Source organism: Leucopleurus acutus (assembly GCF_964270905.1).
Source record: "Leucopleurus acutus genome assembly, chromosome: 1".
In the NCBI taxonomy this organism is placed as follows: Eukaryota; Metazoa; Chordata; class Mammalia; order Artiodactyla; family Delphinidae; genus Leucopleurus; species Leucopleurus acutus.
In genome coordinates this window covers 1,461,878-1,476,569 of record NC_139142.1, presented here as the reverse complement: position 1 = coordinate 1,476,569, position 14,692 = coordinate 1,461,878, and the positions used below count along the sequence as shown (strand labels likewise).

At 45.3% G+C, this 14,692-nt stretch overlaps 1 protein-coding gene across 1 annotated transcript in view; it reads right to left on the bottom strand.

Moving 5' to 3' along the window:
* The window catches only part of PPP1R13B (protein phosphatase 1 regulatory subunit 13B), a 74,881-nt gene extending 61,975 nt beyond the window's left edge, over positions 1-12,906 (bottom strand). The window contains exon 1 of the mRNA XM_082848349.1: positions 12,672-12,906. Within this exon, the coding sequence (XP_082704475.1) occupies positions 12,672-12,680 (9 nt within the window). The 5' untranslated portion in view covers positions 12,681-12,906. The remainder of the gene's footprint in view (positions 1-12,671) is intronic.
* Positions 12,907-14,692: the final 1,786 nt, after the last annotated feature.

The window sequence follows — 14,692 nt, the reverse complement described above, 5'->3', positions numbered from 1 at the left end:
TTTTTTTTTTAAATTTTTATTCATTTTTTAATTGGAGTATAGTTGATTCACAATGTTGTGTTAGTTTCTGCTGTACAGCAAAGTGAGTCAGTTATACATAAACATATATCCACTTTTTTTAGATTCTATTCCCATATAGGTCATTACAGAGTATTGAATAGAGTTCCCCATGCTATTCAGTAGGTTCTTATTAATTATCTGTTCTATATATAGTAGTGTGTATATGTCATTCCCAATCTCCCGATTTATACCTCCTCCTTCCTTTCCCCCTTGGTAACCACAAGTTTGTTTTCTACATCTGTGACTCAACTGCTGTTTTGTAAACAGGTTCATTTGTACCATATTTCTTTTTTTTCTAATGTGTTTCTTTTTTTTAAATTATAAATTTATTTACTTATTTTTTGGTTGTGTTGGGTCTTCATTGCCGTGCGTGGGCTTTCTCAAGCTGAGGCGAGCAGGGAATACTTACTCTTCGTTGTGGTGTGCGTGCTTCTCTTTGCGGTGGCTTCTCTTGTTGCAGAGCTCTAGGTGCACGGGCTTCAGTAGTTGTGGCACACAGGCTCAGGAGTCGTGGTTCGCAGGCTCTCGAGCACAGGCTCAGTAGTCGTGGGGCATGGGCTTAGTTTCTCCGCGGCATGTGGGATCTTCCCGGACCAGGGCCCGAACCCATGTCCCCTGCATTGGCAGGCAGCTTCTTGACCACTGCGCCACCAGGGAAGCCCTGTACCATTTCTTTAAATTCCACATGGAAGCGCTATCATATGATATTTGTCTTTCTCTGTCTGACTTACTTCACTCACTATTACAATCTCTAGGTCCATCCATGTTGCTGCAAATGGCATTATTTCGTTCTTTGTTTATGGCTAATACTCCATTGTATATATGTACCACATCTTCTTTATCCATTCCTCTGTCGATGGACATTTAGATGGACCACTGCGCCACCAGGGCGCCTATTTTTTGATTGGGTTGTTTTTTGATATTAAACATGAGCTGTTTGTATATTTTGGAGATTAATCCCTTGTCAGTCGCTTCGTTTGCAAATATTTTCTCCCATTATGTGCGTTTTCTTTTCATTGTGCTGATGGTTTCCTTTACTGTGCAAAAGCTTCTAAGTTTAATTAAGCCCCATTTGTTTATTTCTGTTTTTATTTTCATTACTCCAGGAGGTGGACCAAAAAAGATTTTTCTGCGATTTATGTCAGAGGGTGTTCTGCCTATGTTTTCCTCTAAGAGTTTTATAGTATCTGGTCTTACATTTAGGTCTTTAATCCATTTTGAGTTTATTTTTGTGTATGGAGATTATGCTCTAAGCAGAGAGTCTGCTTAACTGTTCCACAGACCACCAATCAATGACAGATGAAAACAGCCATGATTAAATAAACCCCATTAAGCACTGCCTTCTTCTGTGCCAAAAACTTGACATTTAAATAACCATACCCTAATTTGGTTATGTTTCCAGCCATGCTTCACTCTAGAAGGTGATAAAGGACCTCCTCTTAAATGTCTTCCACAGTGTTCTTTTTATATTTTGGGTTTACTTTTGCTATTCTTTTCTACTCTATTTACAAATGACAGTAGAAGGTGAAACTCTCAAAATAATTCAGTGTTAGAATATACTGAAGGAAAACTGAACTAGGTAGTCTTCCCAGACATACTAGGGCTGATGAAGTGTTTCTGAGAGAGAGTAGTTTAACTGTAACAGTACTAGTAGTTAAATGTTGATAAAATCATCCTCTCAAATTTTTCCTAATTTTAATTAGAATCCTAAATCCTTTAATTATTAATTACACTATTTCTGTGGTTGTTAAGCACCCTTAATGTCCCAGTAAACAATAAAATTAGTTACCCAAAGACATCAATTAGAATATATCCTCACAAAATTACAATTTTTCACCTGTGAAAACTTGTTAAATACCTATCTAAATTAAGCAGTCTCCAAAGCAAAAATGTTTTTTAAATGTACTGAATCAAGATCATTTAACATTTTGGAGATACTAAACATTTGGAGGATAAAAGCACACATCTATAGTGCTTATTATAATAGACCAGGCACTGTTATAGGTTCTTTATATATAACTCATTTAATACTTACAAAACCAGCGAGGTAGGTACTACTATGACCTCCATTTTACAGATGAGGACACTAAGACACAGAGAGATTAACTCACCCGAGATCACATAGGTAGGAAATTAAATAGTTGAAATTCAAGCCCAGACAGTCTACCCCCAAATCCGTGCTCTTTAACTACTGCATTACACTGTCCCTCAATAGTTTTTCGAAAATAAAAGCAAAAATTAGTAAATGAAAACTACTATAATAAAACACCAGGGACTTCGCTGGTGGCACAGTGGTTAAGAATCTGCCTGCCAATGCAGGAGACACAGGTTTGAGCAGTGATCTGGGAAGATCCCACATGCTGCGGAGCGGCTGGGCCCATGAACTACAACTACTGAGCTTGCGCTCTGGAGCCCACGAGCCACAACTACTGAGCCCACGTGCCACACTACTGAAGCCCGCACGCCTAGAGCCCGTGCTCCACAAGAGAAGCCACCGCAACGAAGAGTAGCCCCCTGCTTGCTGCAACTAGAGAAAGCCCGCGCACAGCAATGAAGACCCAACGCGGCCAAAAATAAATAATTAATTAAAAAAATAAATAAAACAAAACACCAGCCATGTATAATCCTTGAGGAATTAATTCTTATGAATGATAGCATTCTCTGAATAGCTGAGCATCTAACCCCTTTGTCTGAGCCAAAATCTGAAACTGTGCTGTCCATTTGATATGGCCACTAGGCACACATGGCTACTGAGAACTTGAAATGTGGCTAGTCCAAAATCAGGGGTGCTGTATGTATACAATGTGTCCTGGAATTTGAGAGGCTTAGTATGAAAAAAATGAATGTAAAACACCTCACCCATCATGTTTTAATATTAAATGCATGTTTAAATAATTTTTGGATATAGTGAGTTAAATAAAATATATTATTAAAATTAATTTCACTTTTTTATGTGGCTACCAGAAAATTTAAAATTGCATTTGTGGCTCACATTATGTTCCTACTGGACAGAGCTCATCTAAAATGTGTCCAGCTGCTGTCTACATTACTGATATTATTTAGTCTTTTCTTGATGACTCAGTCATCATGAGGACCTTTAACCACCACCCTGTGTGTAGTCTGTAATCTGTCATTGTGCTATCTTTGGTGTTGACTGAGGTCAGGATGCCCACCCTCAGACCACAACCTCAGGTTTTCTTAAAGCTGTTTCTTTCTACGGTTTCCAGCAGCATGTCTGCCCACAGCTACACCCCTCCAGCAACCTCGGATGCAGCTTCTAAAGATTTAGAAGCCAGGTAAATTAGAACTAACACCTACGAATCAATGATAAGTGAGGGCTGAGGAGGATCGCCTCCAAGTTAGCTTCAGCGCATGATTCTTTGACAACTATTTTGACTGCTCGGAGACCCCTTCTGCCTTGACTATCCTGATAGACTCTTCTCATTGATTCCAGACACTTAATGCCAACTTTAACATAAATTAGAGCATTTACAACTCTCCTTAAAATCCTGCAACGGTAGTTTCAGTTTGAGATGAAAAAGTTCTGAAGATGAATGGTGGCGATGGCTACTGAACAATGTGAATGTGCTTAATTCCGCAGAACTGTACACTTAAAAATGGTTAAAATGGTAAATTTTGTTATGTATATTTTACCGCAGTTTAAAAAAAAACAACCAACTTCAACAGTTTCATATCTTTCTCAGGATCAAGTTCAAACTTTCATGCAGGTCACACATGGCCCTCAGAATCTGACCTCTACCGACCTCCTTTCTAGCCTCCTTGCTTCATCTGGCCTTAAGCTCCAAGCAACTTCCCTCAATATACTACACCAATTCAGATCTCAATGCCCTGGAAACATTAAGGCCTCTACCTAAAATCCCTTCTTCCTCATCCTTCTCAACTCCATTCAAATGTCACCTCCTCTGTGAAAATTCCCCCGACATCCCAAGGCTGAGAAGACTCCTCTCACCACTGTGCCCTGCCGTACATAGCTTGTACTCTGCCAGGCGCACAGTCTTTATCTTTCAGAATGGCACTTTTTATTTACATGATTGTTCCCCACCGTGATTTCACTGAGAGCAGGGACTGTGCCAGCCGTGGCACAGACCCAGCATATAAGGGATGTGCCCTAAATGCCTGCTGAGGTCATTCAGTAAACAAGTACTTACTGAATGCCGATCAGAGGCAGGCAGTATCCTAAGCACTGGGGATCCTGCAGTGGGAAAAGAAAATGAAGCCCCACTTTCATGGAGCCTCCACAAATATCTGCTAGGTGGACATAAGTACTATAAAGAAAAATGAAGTACAATCAGGGAGGGACATTTTATACAGGGTGGCCTGGAACGTGCCAATTAGGTACAGACCAGAGAGCAGGGGGTGAGCTTTTCTGCTGACAAAACACTGAGTGAAGTGAATCTGAGCTGGTTTTGAGCTGTGGTCTGGATAACAGAGGGTACTGGAAAGAGAAGGTAAACCTTCATTTCTAAGAAATACAAACCATCCCGCTCTGTCCTATCAACTTGATTGATTTTGCAATTACCACCTAGTTCTCCTGGCAGAAAGAACACAGGCATTCTACCTAGGTGGCGTAAAGTTCACGTATGGTCCTTTGCTGAGTGAATCCTCTCTGCCATGAGGCCTTATGGTTGCTAGAGAAAACTAAGAGGAGCAGATGTTATCAACAGAATGCACTAAGCAGTTGACAATCCTCACAACCACGTTTTGAAATACACTGCTATTAAAACCCATTTTTAAAGAGGAAAATAAGACACAAAGAGGTTAAATAATTTGTCCAAGGTCACAGAGCTGGTAAGTGGCAAAGCTAGACTTTGAAACCAGACAGTCTTGGCTTCAGAGTTTGAGCTGATAATCACTATGCCCCCTGTTTTACATCTGTATTTCTATCATAAATACTCTGTTCGTATTGTTGGGTTTTTTTTTTTCTGTTAATCCTGAAACCATCAAACTTTACTTCATCGTTCTTCACATTTTGACAAAATCTCACTTCTCATTCCTATTCTAACACAAAAATCTGTCTATATTTTGATCATTTGAGTTTAATTTTTTTTGAGTTTAATTATTTACTGATGTTATTTTCAAGACTGCCATGAGATAGAACTATAAGCATGCAATAGAGCAAAAAGCAAAATACAAACTATCAATACAGAGACACAGATTACACTGCTATAAAAAGTGTGCATATATACTCCACAAAGATGGAGGAGGCCCAGGCCAGCCACTGTCCCATGAAGCTGGGTCTAGCGGGGGCTCTGGGTGGGGCTGATCAGGCAAAATGACAAGTACAAGGGATGACACATGTGTGTGGCATGCCACAAATGCCCAGGCAGTAATCTAGAACACCAAAAACACAACATTAAAAATCACTTAATATAGGGCAAATGATTTTTTTAACTCAATATATTTATTTTACCTTAAGATTTAAGAGTAACATCTTTCAGGCAGGATATAGCAGGCATCTCAAGCTCAACACACCCAAAATAAACCTCATGCATCCCCTTACAGCCCTCTAAACCTATTCCTTCTCACGTGTTCTCTATCTTGGTTACAGGAAAGACAAGCCCGGCTGCTGAAGCAATAAACCTGTTATCCTCAACTCCAGCCACTGTACTTCCTTCCTGTTAATCACACACACTTACACGTCAGTACACACACTCACATGTACGCACACTCTCACACACCCTCTCACTCCATCAGATCTATTTTACCTCCTATTGACTGGCTCTTTCCCTTGACCTTCATGTCAAGTCTGACCTGCACCAGCTGGTCTCCTAACTGTTCTTCCTGTTTCTTTTTAATTTCCCTTCCTCCACAGTCCATGCCCCGGCCTTGGCTCCAGAATTCTCCCTCTACCATACAAATTTGACTGCATCATTCCACTTTTTAAAAACGTTTGGTGGTTTCTGATCACCCACGGGATCAAGTGCGAACCCCATTAGAACACACACACACCTCTTCACAATGGGGTCTGACACTACTTTCCACATCATACCTTCTTTCATTCAAAAAATCGTCACCAAACACCAACTATGTGGCCAGTCACTGGGACAGGCACTGGTGGTAAATAGCAAATAAAAAGAGACAGCTCCTGCTGCCATGAAAATTACAGTCTAGGACAAGAAAGACATTTACCAGTCACACAAACAAATGTTTAAGACTGCACTACAAGTATTGCAAAGGTAGACCAGGCAAAATGTTCTGGAATCAAATAGTGGCAAAGGTTGTACAATCTTGTAAATACACTGAAAACCACTAAATTGTACACCTTAAAAGGTAAATTTTATGGTATGTGAATTATATCTTTAAAAAAAAAAAAGGCACACCAGGTTGAAGGCCTCTACTGGTGTATTTGGCCAAGGCAAAGATGGGAAAGCTTTCCAGAGGAAATGAAACTTATTACATATAACTAACATTTGCATTTACCACACAACAGGCACCTTTTGCTGTAATAATCCATCTGATCCTCCTAACAACCCTAAGGTTACTATTATTATTATCCTCAGTTTAAAGACAAAGAACTGAGGAATCAAGTAACTTTACCCAGGGTCAGAGAGCCAATAAACGGTGATGCCAGAATCCACACTTCAGCCAACTGACACCAGGGCCCATACTCTGCTACAGTGAAGTCACCTGGGCAATGCCTGCTATTCAGAGCTACTTATGATACAATAAGTAAACCACTGTGTTTCATTTCTTCCAAAAGAAATTTCTCTCCACGTCCTCTATAAGGCCCTTAAAAGGCCCTTTAAGATCCTAACTCATCCGCTCACCACCATTACCTTCCTGACTTCATCTCCTCCACTCTCGCGCCCCGCCCCCCCACATACTCTGCTCCAGCCACAAAGGCCTCCTTTTGTTTCTCCAGAATGTTGGGCACACTCCTACCACAGGGCCTTTGCATTTGCTTGACCTACTATGACTGCAATCACAACATATGTTATAAATCATGATGCTGCCAAAACTTCAGTTAACATTTTCTCTAGACACACTTAACAATACTCCTAGCAAGACCCTGTTCTGAATTAGACACTAACATTTCGAATGTCTCTTATTAATTTTAATCAAAACTACCTCATTTTCCAGTCTTTTATTGTTCTGTATGATGTCACCATGCAAAGATTTTTATTTTACAAAATCTAGTAACAGCAGCTTTTGCTTACCAATTAGTGTGAACAACAGTCATACGGCTATCTTTGCAGTGAAATAAAACAAAGCAATCGAGCCAAGAAAGTGTCACAATAGAACCTGATTACCACCATTCCTCTGTTCAGCCCTAGAACCATAGTTTGTGAAATAACTATGGCAACAGCACTTCAAGGCATCAAAATCCCACCAAAATTTGCTGGGAAGTTACTGCCCATCTGTGCAAACACACAAAAATGCATGTTGACAACCAGTTATATAACTTCAATACAGTAACCTGGTGATATTTTAAGTTTCTATCATGCTAAAAATTCTAAGTAACTCTTAGGCATATATGCTGGCATAAACTTTTCAAAGTAGGACGCTGAGAAAAAAAAGAGACATTTAACACATTTACATTTAAAATAGAGTTGTCGGGCTTCCCCGGTGGCGCAGTGGTTGGGAGTCCGCCTGCCGATGCAGGGGACGCGGGTTTGTGTCCCGGTCCGGGAAGATCCCACATGCTGCAGAGCGGCTGGGCCCGTGAGCCATGGCTGCTGAGCCTGCGTGTCCGGAGCCTGTGTTCCGCAACGGGAGAGGCCACAACAGTGAGAGGCCCGCGTATCGCAAAAACAAACAAACAAAAAACCAAAAAAACAGAGTTGTCCCCAAACTCAAGATGGCGAAAACTATTGCCTATTATCAAAAAGATTCACCATGAGAATCTTTTAAATATTAAGCTCCATTTGAGCTAAGCATCAGGGGAAAATATTTAGCCCAATTCAACTTACCAGCACCTCTAGCAAAATGCCTTGACTACACAGCAAGTAAGTGACTGGTACAGCGGCTAGGAGCAAAGGCTTTTCAGTCAGACAGTTTGTTTTCAAACCTTGTTTTACCACTTACTATCTGGGGGACCTTAGCCAAGTTTTACTTCCTGAGCCTCAGTTCTCCATAAAAATACAGACACCACCACAAAGCCTATATGATGCAGTGCTTTAGCGCATAATGACAAACACCATACACTGACTGCTCACTATAACTAAACTGAATTGTAGGAAGTTAAATAGCTGCAAAACTTTGTTGCTTGGGCTTCCCTGGTGGCGCAGTGGTTGAGAGTCCGCCTGCCGATGTAGGGGACACGGGTTCGTGCCCCGGTCCGGGAAAATCCCACAGGCTGCGGAGCGGCTGGGCCCGTGAGCCATGGCCTCTGAGCCTGCGCGTCCAGAGCCTGTGCTCCGCAACGGGAGAGGCCCCAGCAGTGAGAGGCCCAAGTGCCGCTAAAACAACAACAACAACAACAACAACAACAAAAAAAAAAAAAACTTTGTTGCTGTACTTAATACTGTAGTCTTCAGAAGAGTTATCCCTATAGACTAGTCTTTATTTCAATAAAACTGTACTAATAAAATCTTTTTTTTTTTTTTTTTTGCGGTACGTGGGCCTCTCACTGTTGTGGCCTCTCCCGTTGCGGAGCACAGGCTCCGGACGCGCAGGCTCAGCGGCCATGGCTCACGGGCCCAGCCGCTCCGCGGCCTGTGGGATCTTCCCGGACCGGGGCACGAACCCGTGTCCCCTGCAACGGCAGGTGGACTCTCAACCACTGCGCCACCAGAGAAGCCCAATAAAATCTTTTATATACACATCTTTGTATGAGCGAAGCTCTGGTTTTCCTTTTGTGAATTTTTTGGGCACTCCAAAGGCTAGAAATAGTTTTATTATTTTAAATGGTAATATTATGTTCGTAATTTTGTCTTAAAGAAACCAGTTAAAAAAAAATCTTCTCTAGTCCTCAGTGTTTTGTTTACTGAGTTAGCCTGTAAATTCAAGCCTATCAAATGACTTAATGATTAAGCAGGACTTCCCTGGTGGCACAGTGGTTAAGAATCCGCCTGCCAATGCAGGGGACACGGGTTTGAGCCCTGATCCGGGAAGATCCCACATGCCGCGGAGCAACTAAGCCTGTGCGCCACAACTACTGAGCCTGTGTTCTAGAGCCTGTGAGCCACAACTACTGAGCCCACATGCCACAACTACTGAAGCCTGAACGCCTAGAGCCCATGCTCCGCATGCGGTGAGAGGCCACCGCAATGAGAAGCCTGCACACCATAATGAAGAGTAGCTCCCGCTCGCCTCAACTAGAGAAAGCCCGCGTGCAGCAACAAAGACCCAACGCAGACAAAAATAAATAAATAAATTTAGTTTTTAAAAAAATTCTTATTTCTATCAAATCTGTTTAGGTATGGCCTAAATGATTTCAGGTCTAGACTTTAGGGACCAGCCAACGAGTAATCTTTAAAGTATAGCCCTCTTTTTTCCTTGGGAAAACAGTTTTAAAATGTCACCCACTGAAAAAAGGTGAATGACCACAAATACTAAAATGCCATAATATTTTAATAAGGGAAAATTCCAAAATACAGCTTTGTTTAAAAGTAGACAATCATGAAACTTTGTGTAACAGGCAAATTGAACATTTCTACAAAGACATTATTGTGTCAGATGAGAACACAGCCAGATACTTATTTCCAACAGCTGAGAGACTGGGTGCTGCAGTAAGCCATCTGATCAATTAAAAGTTATTACAGACTCTCAAATAAGTAGAATATACTCTAAACCTGTGTTGTTCAATAGAGTAGCCACCAGCTACATGTAGCTACTGAGCACCTGAAATGTCCTAATCTGAAATGAGGTGTGCTATATATGTAAAACTTTACTGGATTCACACTGGCTTTCAATGACTTAGTACCAAAAAAAAGTAAAATATCCATTAGTAAATTTTTCATACTGATTACATGTTAAAATGATAATATTTTTGATATACTGAGTTAATAAAAGATACTATTAAAAATAATACCAAGGGCTTCCCTGGTGGCGCAGTGGTTGAGAGTCCGCCTGCTGATGCAGGGGACACGGGTTCGTGCCCCGGTCTGGGAAGATCCCACATGCCACGGAGCGGCTGGGCCCGTGAGCCATGGCCGCTGAGCCTGCGCGTCCGGAGCCTGTGCTCCGCAACGGGAGAGGCCTCAGCAGTGAGAGGCCCGCGTACCGCAAATAATAATAATAATAATACCAATTACTAGAAAAACTTAAGTCCCATTTGTGTCACTCATTACATTCCTATTGGGTAGTGCTACTCTATACAAACTATGCAAAATGCGATCTAACCCTCCTTTGATGATTCATGACGATGATGAACACCAAATATATAATAAAGAAAAAATCTCATTTATACCTTGGATACATAGTTTAAGATAGTATCAAGTAAGAATGGCGTGTTCTTAAAACTTCTATTAAATTTACAACCAACGCCAACTACATTTATAGAGGAAGGACTCAATCCTAAAAGTCGTACTTTTAGGGAACAAGAAGGAAATACAAAGTAAAGACCACAAAAGAGGGACTAAGAGAAATACCATCTGTTTCTAGAAGGCATTTAAAAATAAAAGCAGTGTGTTTTAAATAGTTAGTAGGCCTGTTTTTTAAAAACAACATTTGATTATTATGAGTATCATAAAGAAATTTCCCAATTGCCAGCTAAGCAAACGTCGTAAAAAGGAAACCTGGTAAGGTTCAGACTAGAAATTCTAACTATGTGAGGAACAGAAGTAAAATGTCTGAGTGTACCATATGGAAAATGTAAGCCAAATTTCTTAACAGGGTATTTAAAATGAAACATCATACAATGATGAAACCAGTCAAAATTTTATAGATATCCTTCAATATTACTATGGCATCAACTGTTACAGGATTTAACTAAAAGTGGTTTCAAAATTCCAAAACACCATAGTGCCTTTTCCAAATCTAGCCAGTGAGAAATAGGGAGGGAACTGTTTCCAAATGCCTTATCTTGCAGATGTTAAAATTAGAAATTGACAATTCAGAGCCATATTAACCATAAAAAATATTTGCAGGGCATTCTGTTTGACAAGCACTATTGGACACATCATCGTTTTTGATCCTCAGAACAGCCCTCAGATATTGGGATGTTTTTATCCCTGCTTTAGAGGTAATTCCAGGCTTGGAGACCTTGCCTTGTTCAAGGTCACATTGCTAAAAAGTAGCAGAACCAGTACTTGATTCTGGTTCTTCTGAGGCTCATCCAGTTCTCCTTCCATTACAAGACAATCACTCATTTAAAACCAAACGTTTAAAAATACAACAAGCTCTGATGCCAAAGAAGGATCTAAGGATCAACTAGGTCAAACCTTAAGACTCTGCAAACACGGTGTGTTGGAATCAGTTCAAAAAGGGGAGAAGAGATTATCAAGAGACAGGAAATGACTTGAAAGATCAGGGAAAAAAAATTCTGATCTAAATGTCCTTGGGTGCAGGCATAGCAGAATAACAGTATTCAAGCAGAAAATGCAGAGAAACGGTACTTTCCTTCTGAAATGTGATTTTCAATGTAGAAATTGTAGGCTAAAAGAACGATTTTGTTGTTACTTTACTATAAATGTGTTTGAGAATTTTACTTAATATACAGGCACTCAGAAAACCAATACATCCAACAGGGTACCACCAGCCCTTCATTTTTTTCAAAAGTCATGACATTTACTTCACAAAAAGCCAGATGAAAAATTATAATTCAGCACCCACCGCTATTTAGATTACAGGTAAAGGAAAAGGTCAGGTAGGAGAATGGCAAATTTAATGAGCACTGTCTTCTTCCTAGTACAACGCATCCTTGAGGGCAGGACAAAGGCGGCACCACCACAAACGAACCTAGTTCAACCTTCAAAGCACACTGACAACAGGCCAGTTAACGCAAAATGTACAAATCTCGAAGGCACGGTGAAAGGGAATTCCTAAAACGGCTCTCTAAATCCATTCCTAAGTAAGGAATGTAAAGTAAATTCCTAAATATAATACAACAGGATTCCAGAATCAGGAAAGGGCTACGGGGAAATGTGGGTTTCTAGCGTGGGAACACCACACGGGGGTGCCCACACTGCCGACACCAAATACGACACCGGCCCATTTCAGGCGGGGGGCGGAGGCGCCTCGAGACCCCGGAACGGGGCGAGCGCCAAACGACACCCCTGCCTCCCCGTCCGAGCCCCCGCCGGGACGCACGGGGAAAACCGACCGGCTCCAATTTCACCTCCGGCTTCCCCTCCCGGGCAGCGCGGCCGGGGAGGCTCGGCAGAAAGGGCCGCGCCGCGGCCAAGGGAGGGGGCGCCGGCCCGGGACCCCCGCCCGGACCTACGCCCGACCACGCCGGCCCCCGCACCCGGACCCCGAAGCGACCCCCGGACCAAGGACGCCCGGACGCCGGCTCAGCCCTCGCTGACAGCCGGCGCCGCCCCACCTGCCCGCCCGGGGGGCGCCGGGGCCGGGCGCGCCCGCCAGGCCACTTCCTTCCCCGCCCGCCCGGCCCGCCGGGCTCGCGCGGGCACCGAGGGCCGGGAGCCGCGGGAGGAAGGAGGCTTGGCCAGCCGCCCGCGGAGGAAACCGCCGCCGCCCGCACCCACCGGCATCATCGCGGCGCGGGTCCGCGGCGCCCTCCGCCGCCTGACAGGACGCTCGGCGTCGCGCCGCGCCGCGCCCGCCGCTCCGGCCGCCCTCACAGGCCGCGCGCCCGCCGCCGCGCTCTCGGGCCCTCACGGCGAGGCGGCGGCTGCAGCGGGCTGCGGAGCCTGGCCGGCCCTGTCGTGGCCGCCGGCTCGCTGCGTCGCTGTCTCAGGACCGGTCGTCGTCGCCACCACCTCCGCCCGACCGCCTCCCGCCGCCTGCCCGCGGACTCCCCTCAGCCCCCGCAGGCCCTGCCCCCAGCGCGTCGCCCCACACGGGGCCAGCCGCCCCCTCCGATTGGCCCGACTGTGCTGGGGGCGGGTCCGGGGGTGGGGCATCTCTGCCCCGCCCGCCCAACCTCGCTCCCGGCCGCGGCCAGGTACGAGCGCGTCCGCGCTCCCGCGGGCGGGCGGGGGAGGGGCGGGAGTGCTGCGGAAGCTGGACCGCTGCCCCGCCCGGCGTGACGGCCTGTGGGCTCCAGGCCGTGCGGGGCCAAGATCCCGGACCCTCGGAGACGTCGGGCATGGGAAAACCGAGGTCCAAAGAAGGAAGGGTCCGGCCGGGGCACCGCAGCGGGTCACGGTAGGGCCGAGACTCGAACCCCAACTCAGGGAGGCCGGAGGGGGCGGGGCGCATCCCGTGGCGACGGCGCGCGCGCCCGCCTTTGACCGCATCCTGACCCCCGGCTCCCGGCGCCCGGTGGGGCTGCAGGTCAGGGGCCGAATTGGAAGGGTGTAGGTGCGCCCCAAACCATGCAAGTGACCCGGCTCCGCATTGCTCAAGATGAACCCACGAACCGGCGTGGCGCTCGGTCCCTGGGCACCTGTTCCCCGACACCGCTACCTCCCCGCGTGTTCTGCGACTCCCGCTGCCCTTTCCCTACGGCCAGCCCACCTTCCCGGGCACGTGACCGCTCTTCAGCCTTGGCCCTTCACACAGGCGATACCCCCGGCCTAGAAGGCCTGTGCGCACCTGTACCAGCATCCTTCGATGCTCAGACGTCTCCGGGCAGCGCCCAGTCCTTCTCTCCAGGGTCCGGGTCTCTCTTTACAGCCCTCTCTCCCGTGACGCCACCCACTCAGGTCTGAGCGCCCGAGTAACAGAGGCCAGGGCAGGGGCTGAGCAGACTATCAGTGAAGGCCGGCCAATGGGCAGGCATCCTTTCTGTGCCCTCCACACTGTACCAGTCACTGGAACCCTGAGAGAGGTGAGATGGTAACTGATGCACTCCACAGGCAGCTCTAAAACTTCCTTGAGCATCCGGAGCATAGGGGTCTGTTTATGGCCCCAAACCCACCTTGGGAAGGGCTCAGCTACTTAGAGATGACAGCAGGTGGTGGTCAGAGTCCATCCCTAGCCTGTCTGCTCCTTTGAGGGGCCTGAGGCTGCTGGGTGGGGCTGAGGGACAAAGAGGGAGGAGGCCAGAGAGCAACACCATACTCCTCTTGGCCAAGGGGGTTAGTGGTTGAGAGTGTAGGACTTTCCAGTTAGACAGACACTGCCTTGGCCACACCCTCACAGTATGATCTTAGACCAGCTACATCTTCTCTCTGTATCTCAATTTGCCCACCTCTATAATGGGAAGTTACAGGAATCATAACACCTGCCTCATATTTAGGGAGACTTAGCACAGTTTGTGGCCCATGGGAGCTGCTCCATAAATAGTAGTTTTCTGTAGTTATGCTATCATTAGCAAGCAGGCTTAGTATATACATGTATCCCAGGTAATCCCCTGAGAGAGGGATTATGCAGGGATTTTAAAATTTATACACACTGGGCCTCGATGGCTAATGACACATCTCTTCTAGGAGCAGGGTTTGGAGAGAAGAGGAAGCTCTAGGTAACGGGAGATCCTAGGTTGAAAGTCAGAGACCTGGGTTCCAATTCCAGCTCTACTTCTGACTCCCTGTGTGGCCCTAAGCAACTTGCATCTCTGGGTGTCAGTTTCCCCATCTCTAACCAGGAAGGGGTTAGATTCCGT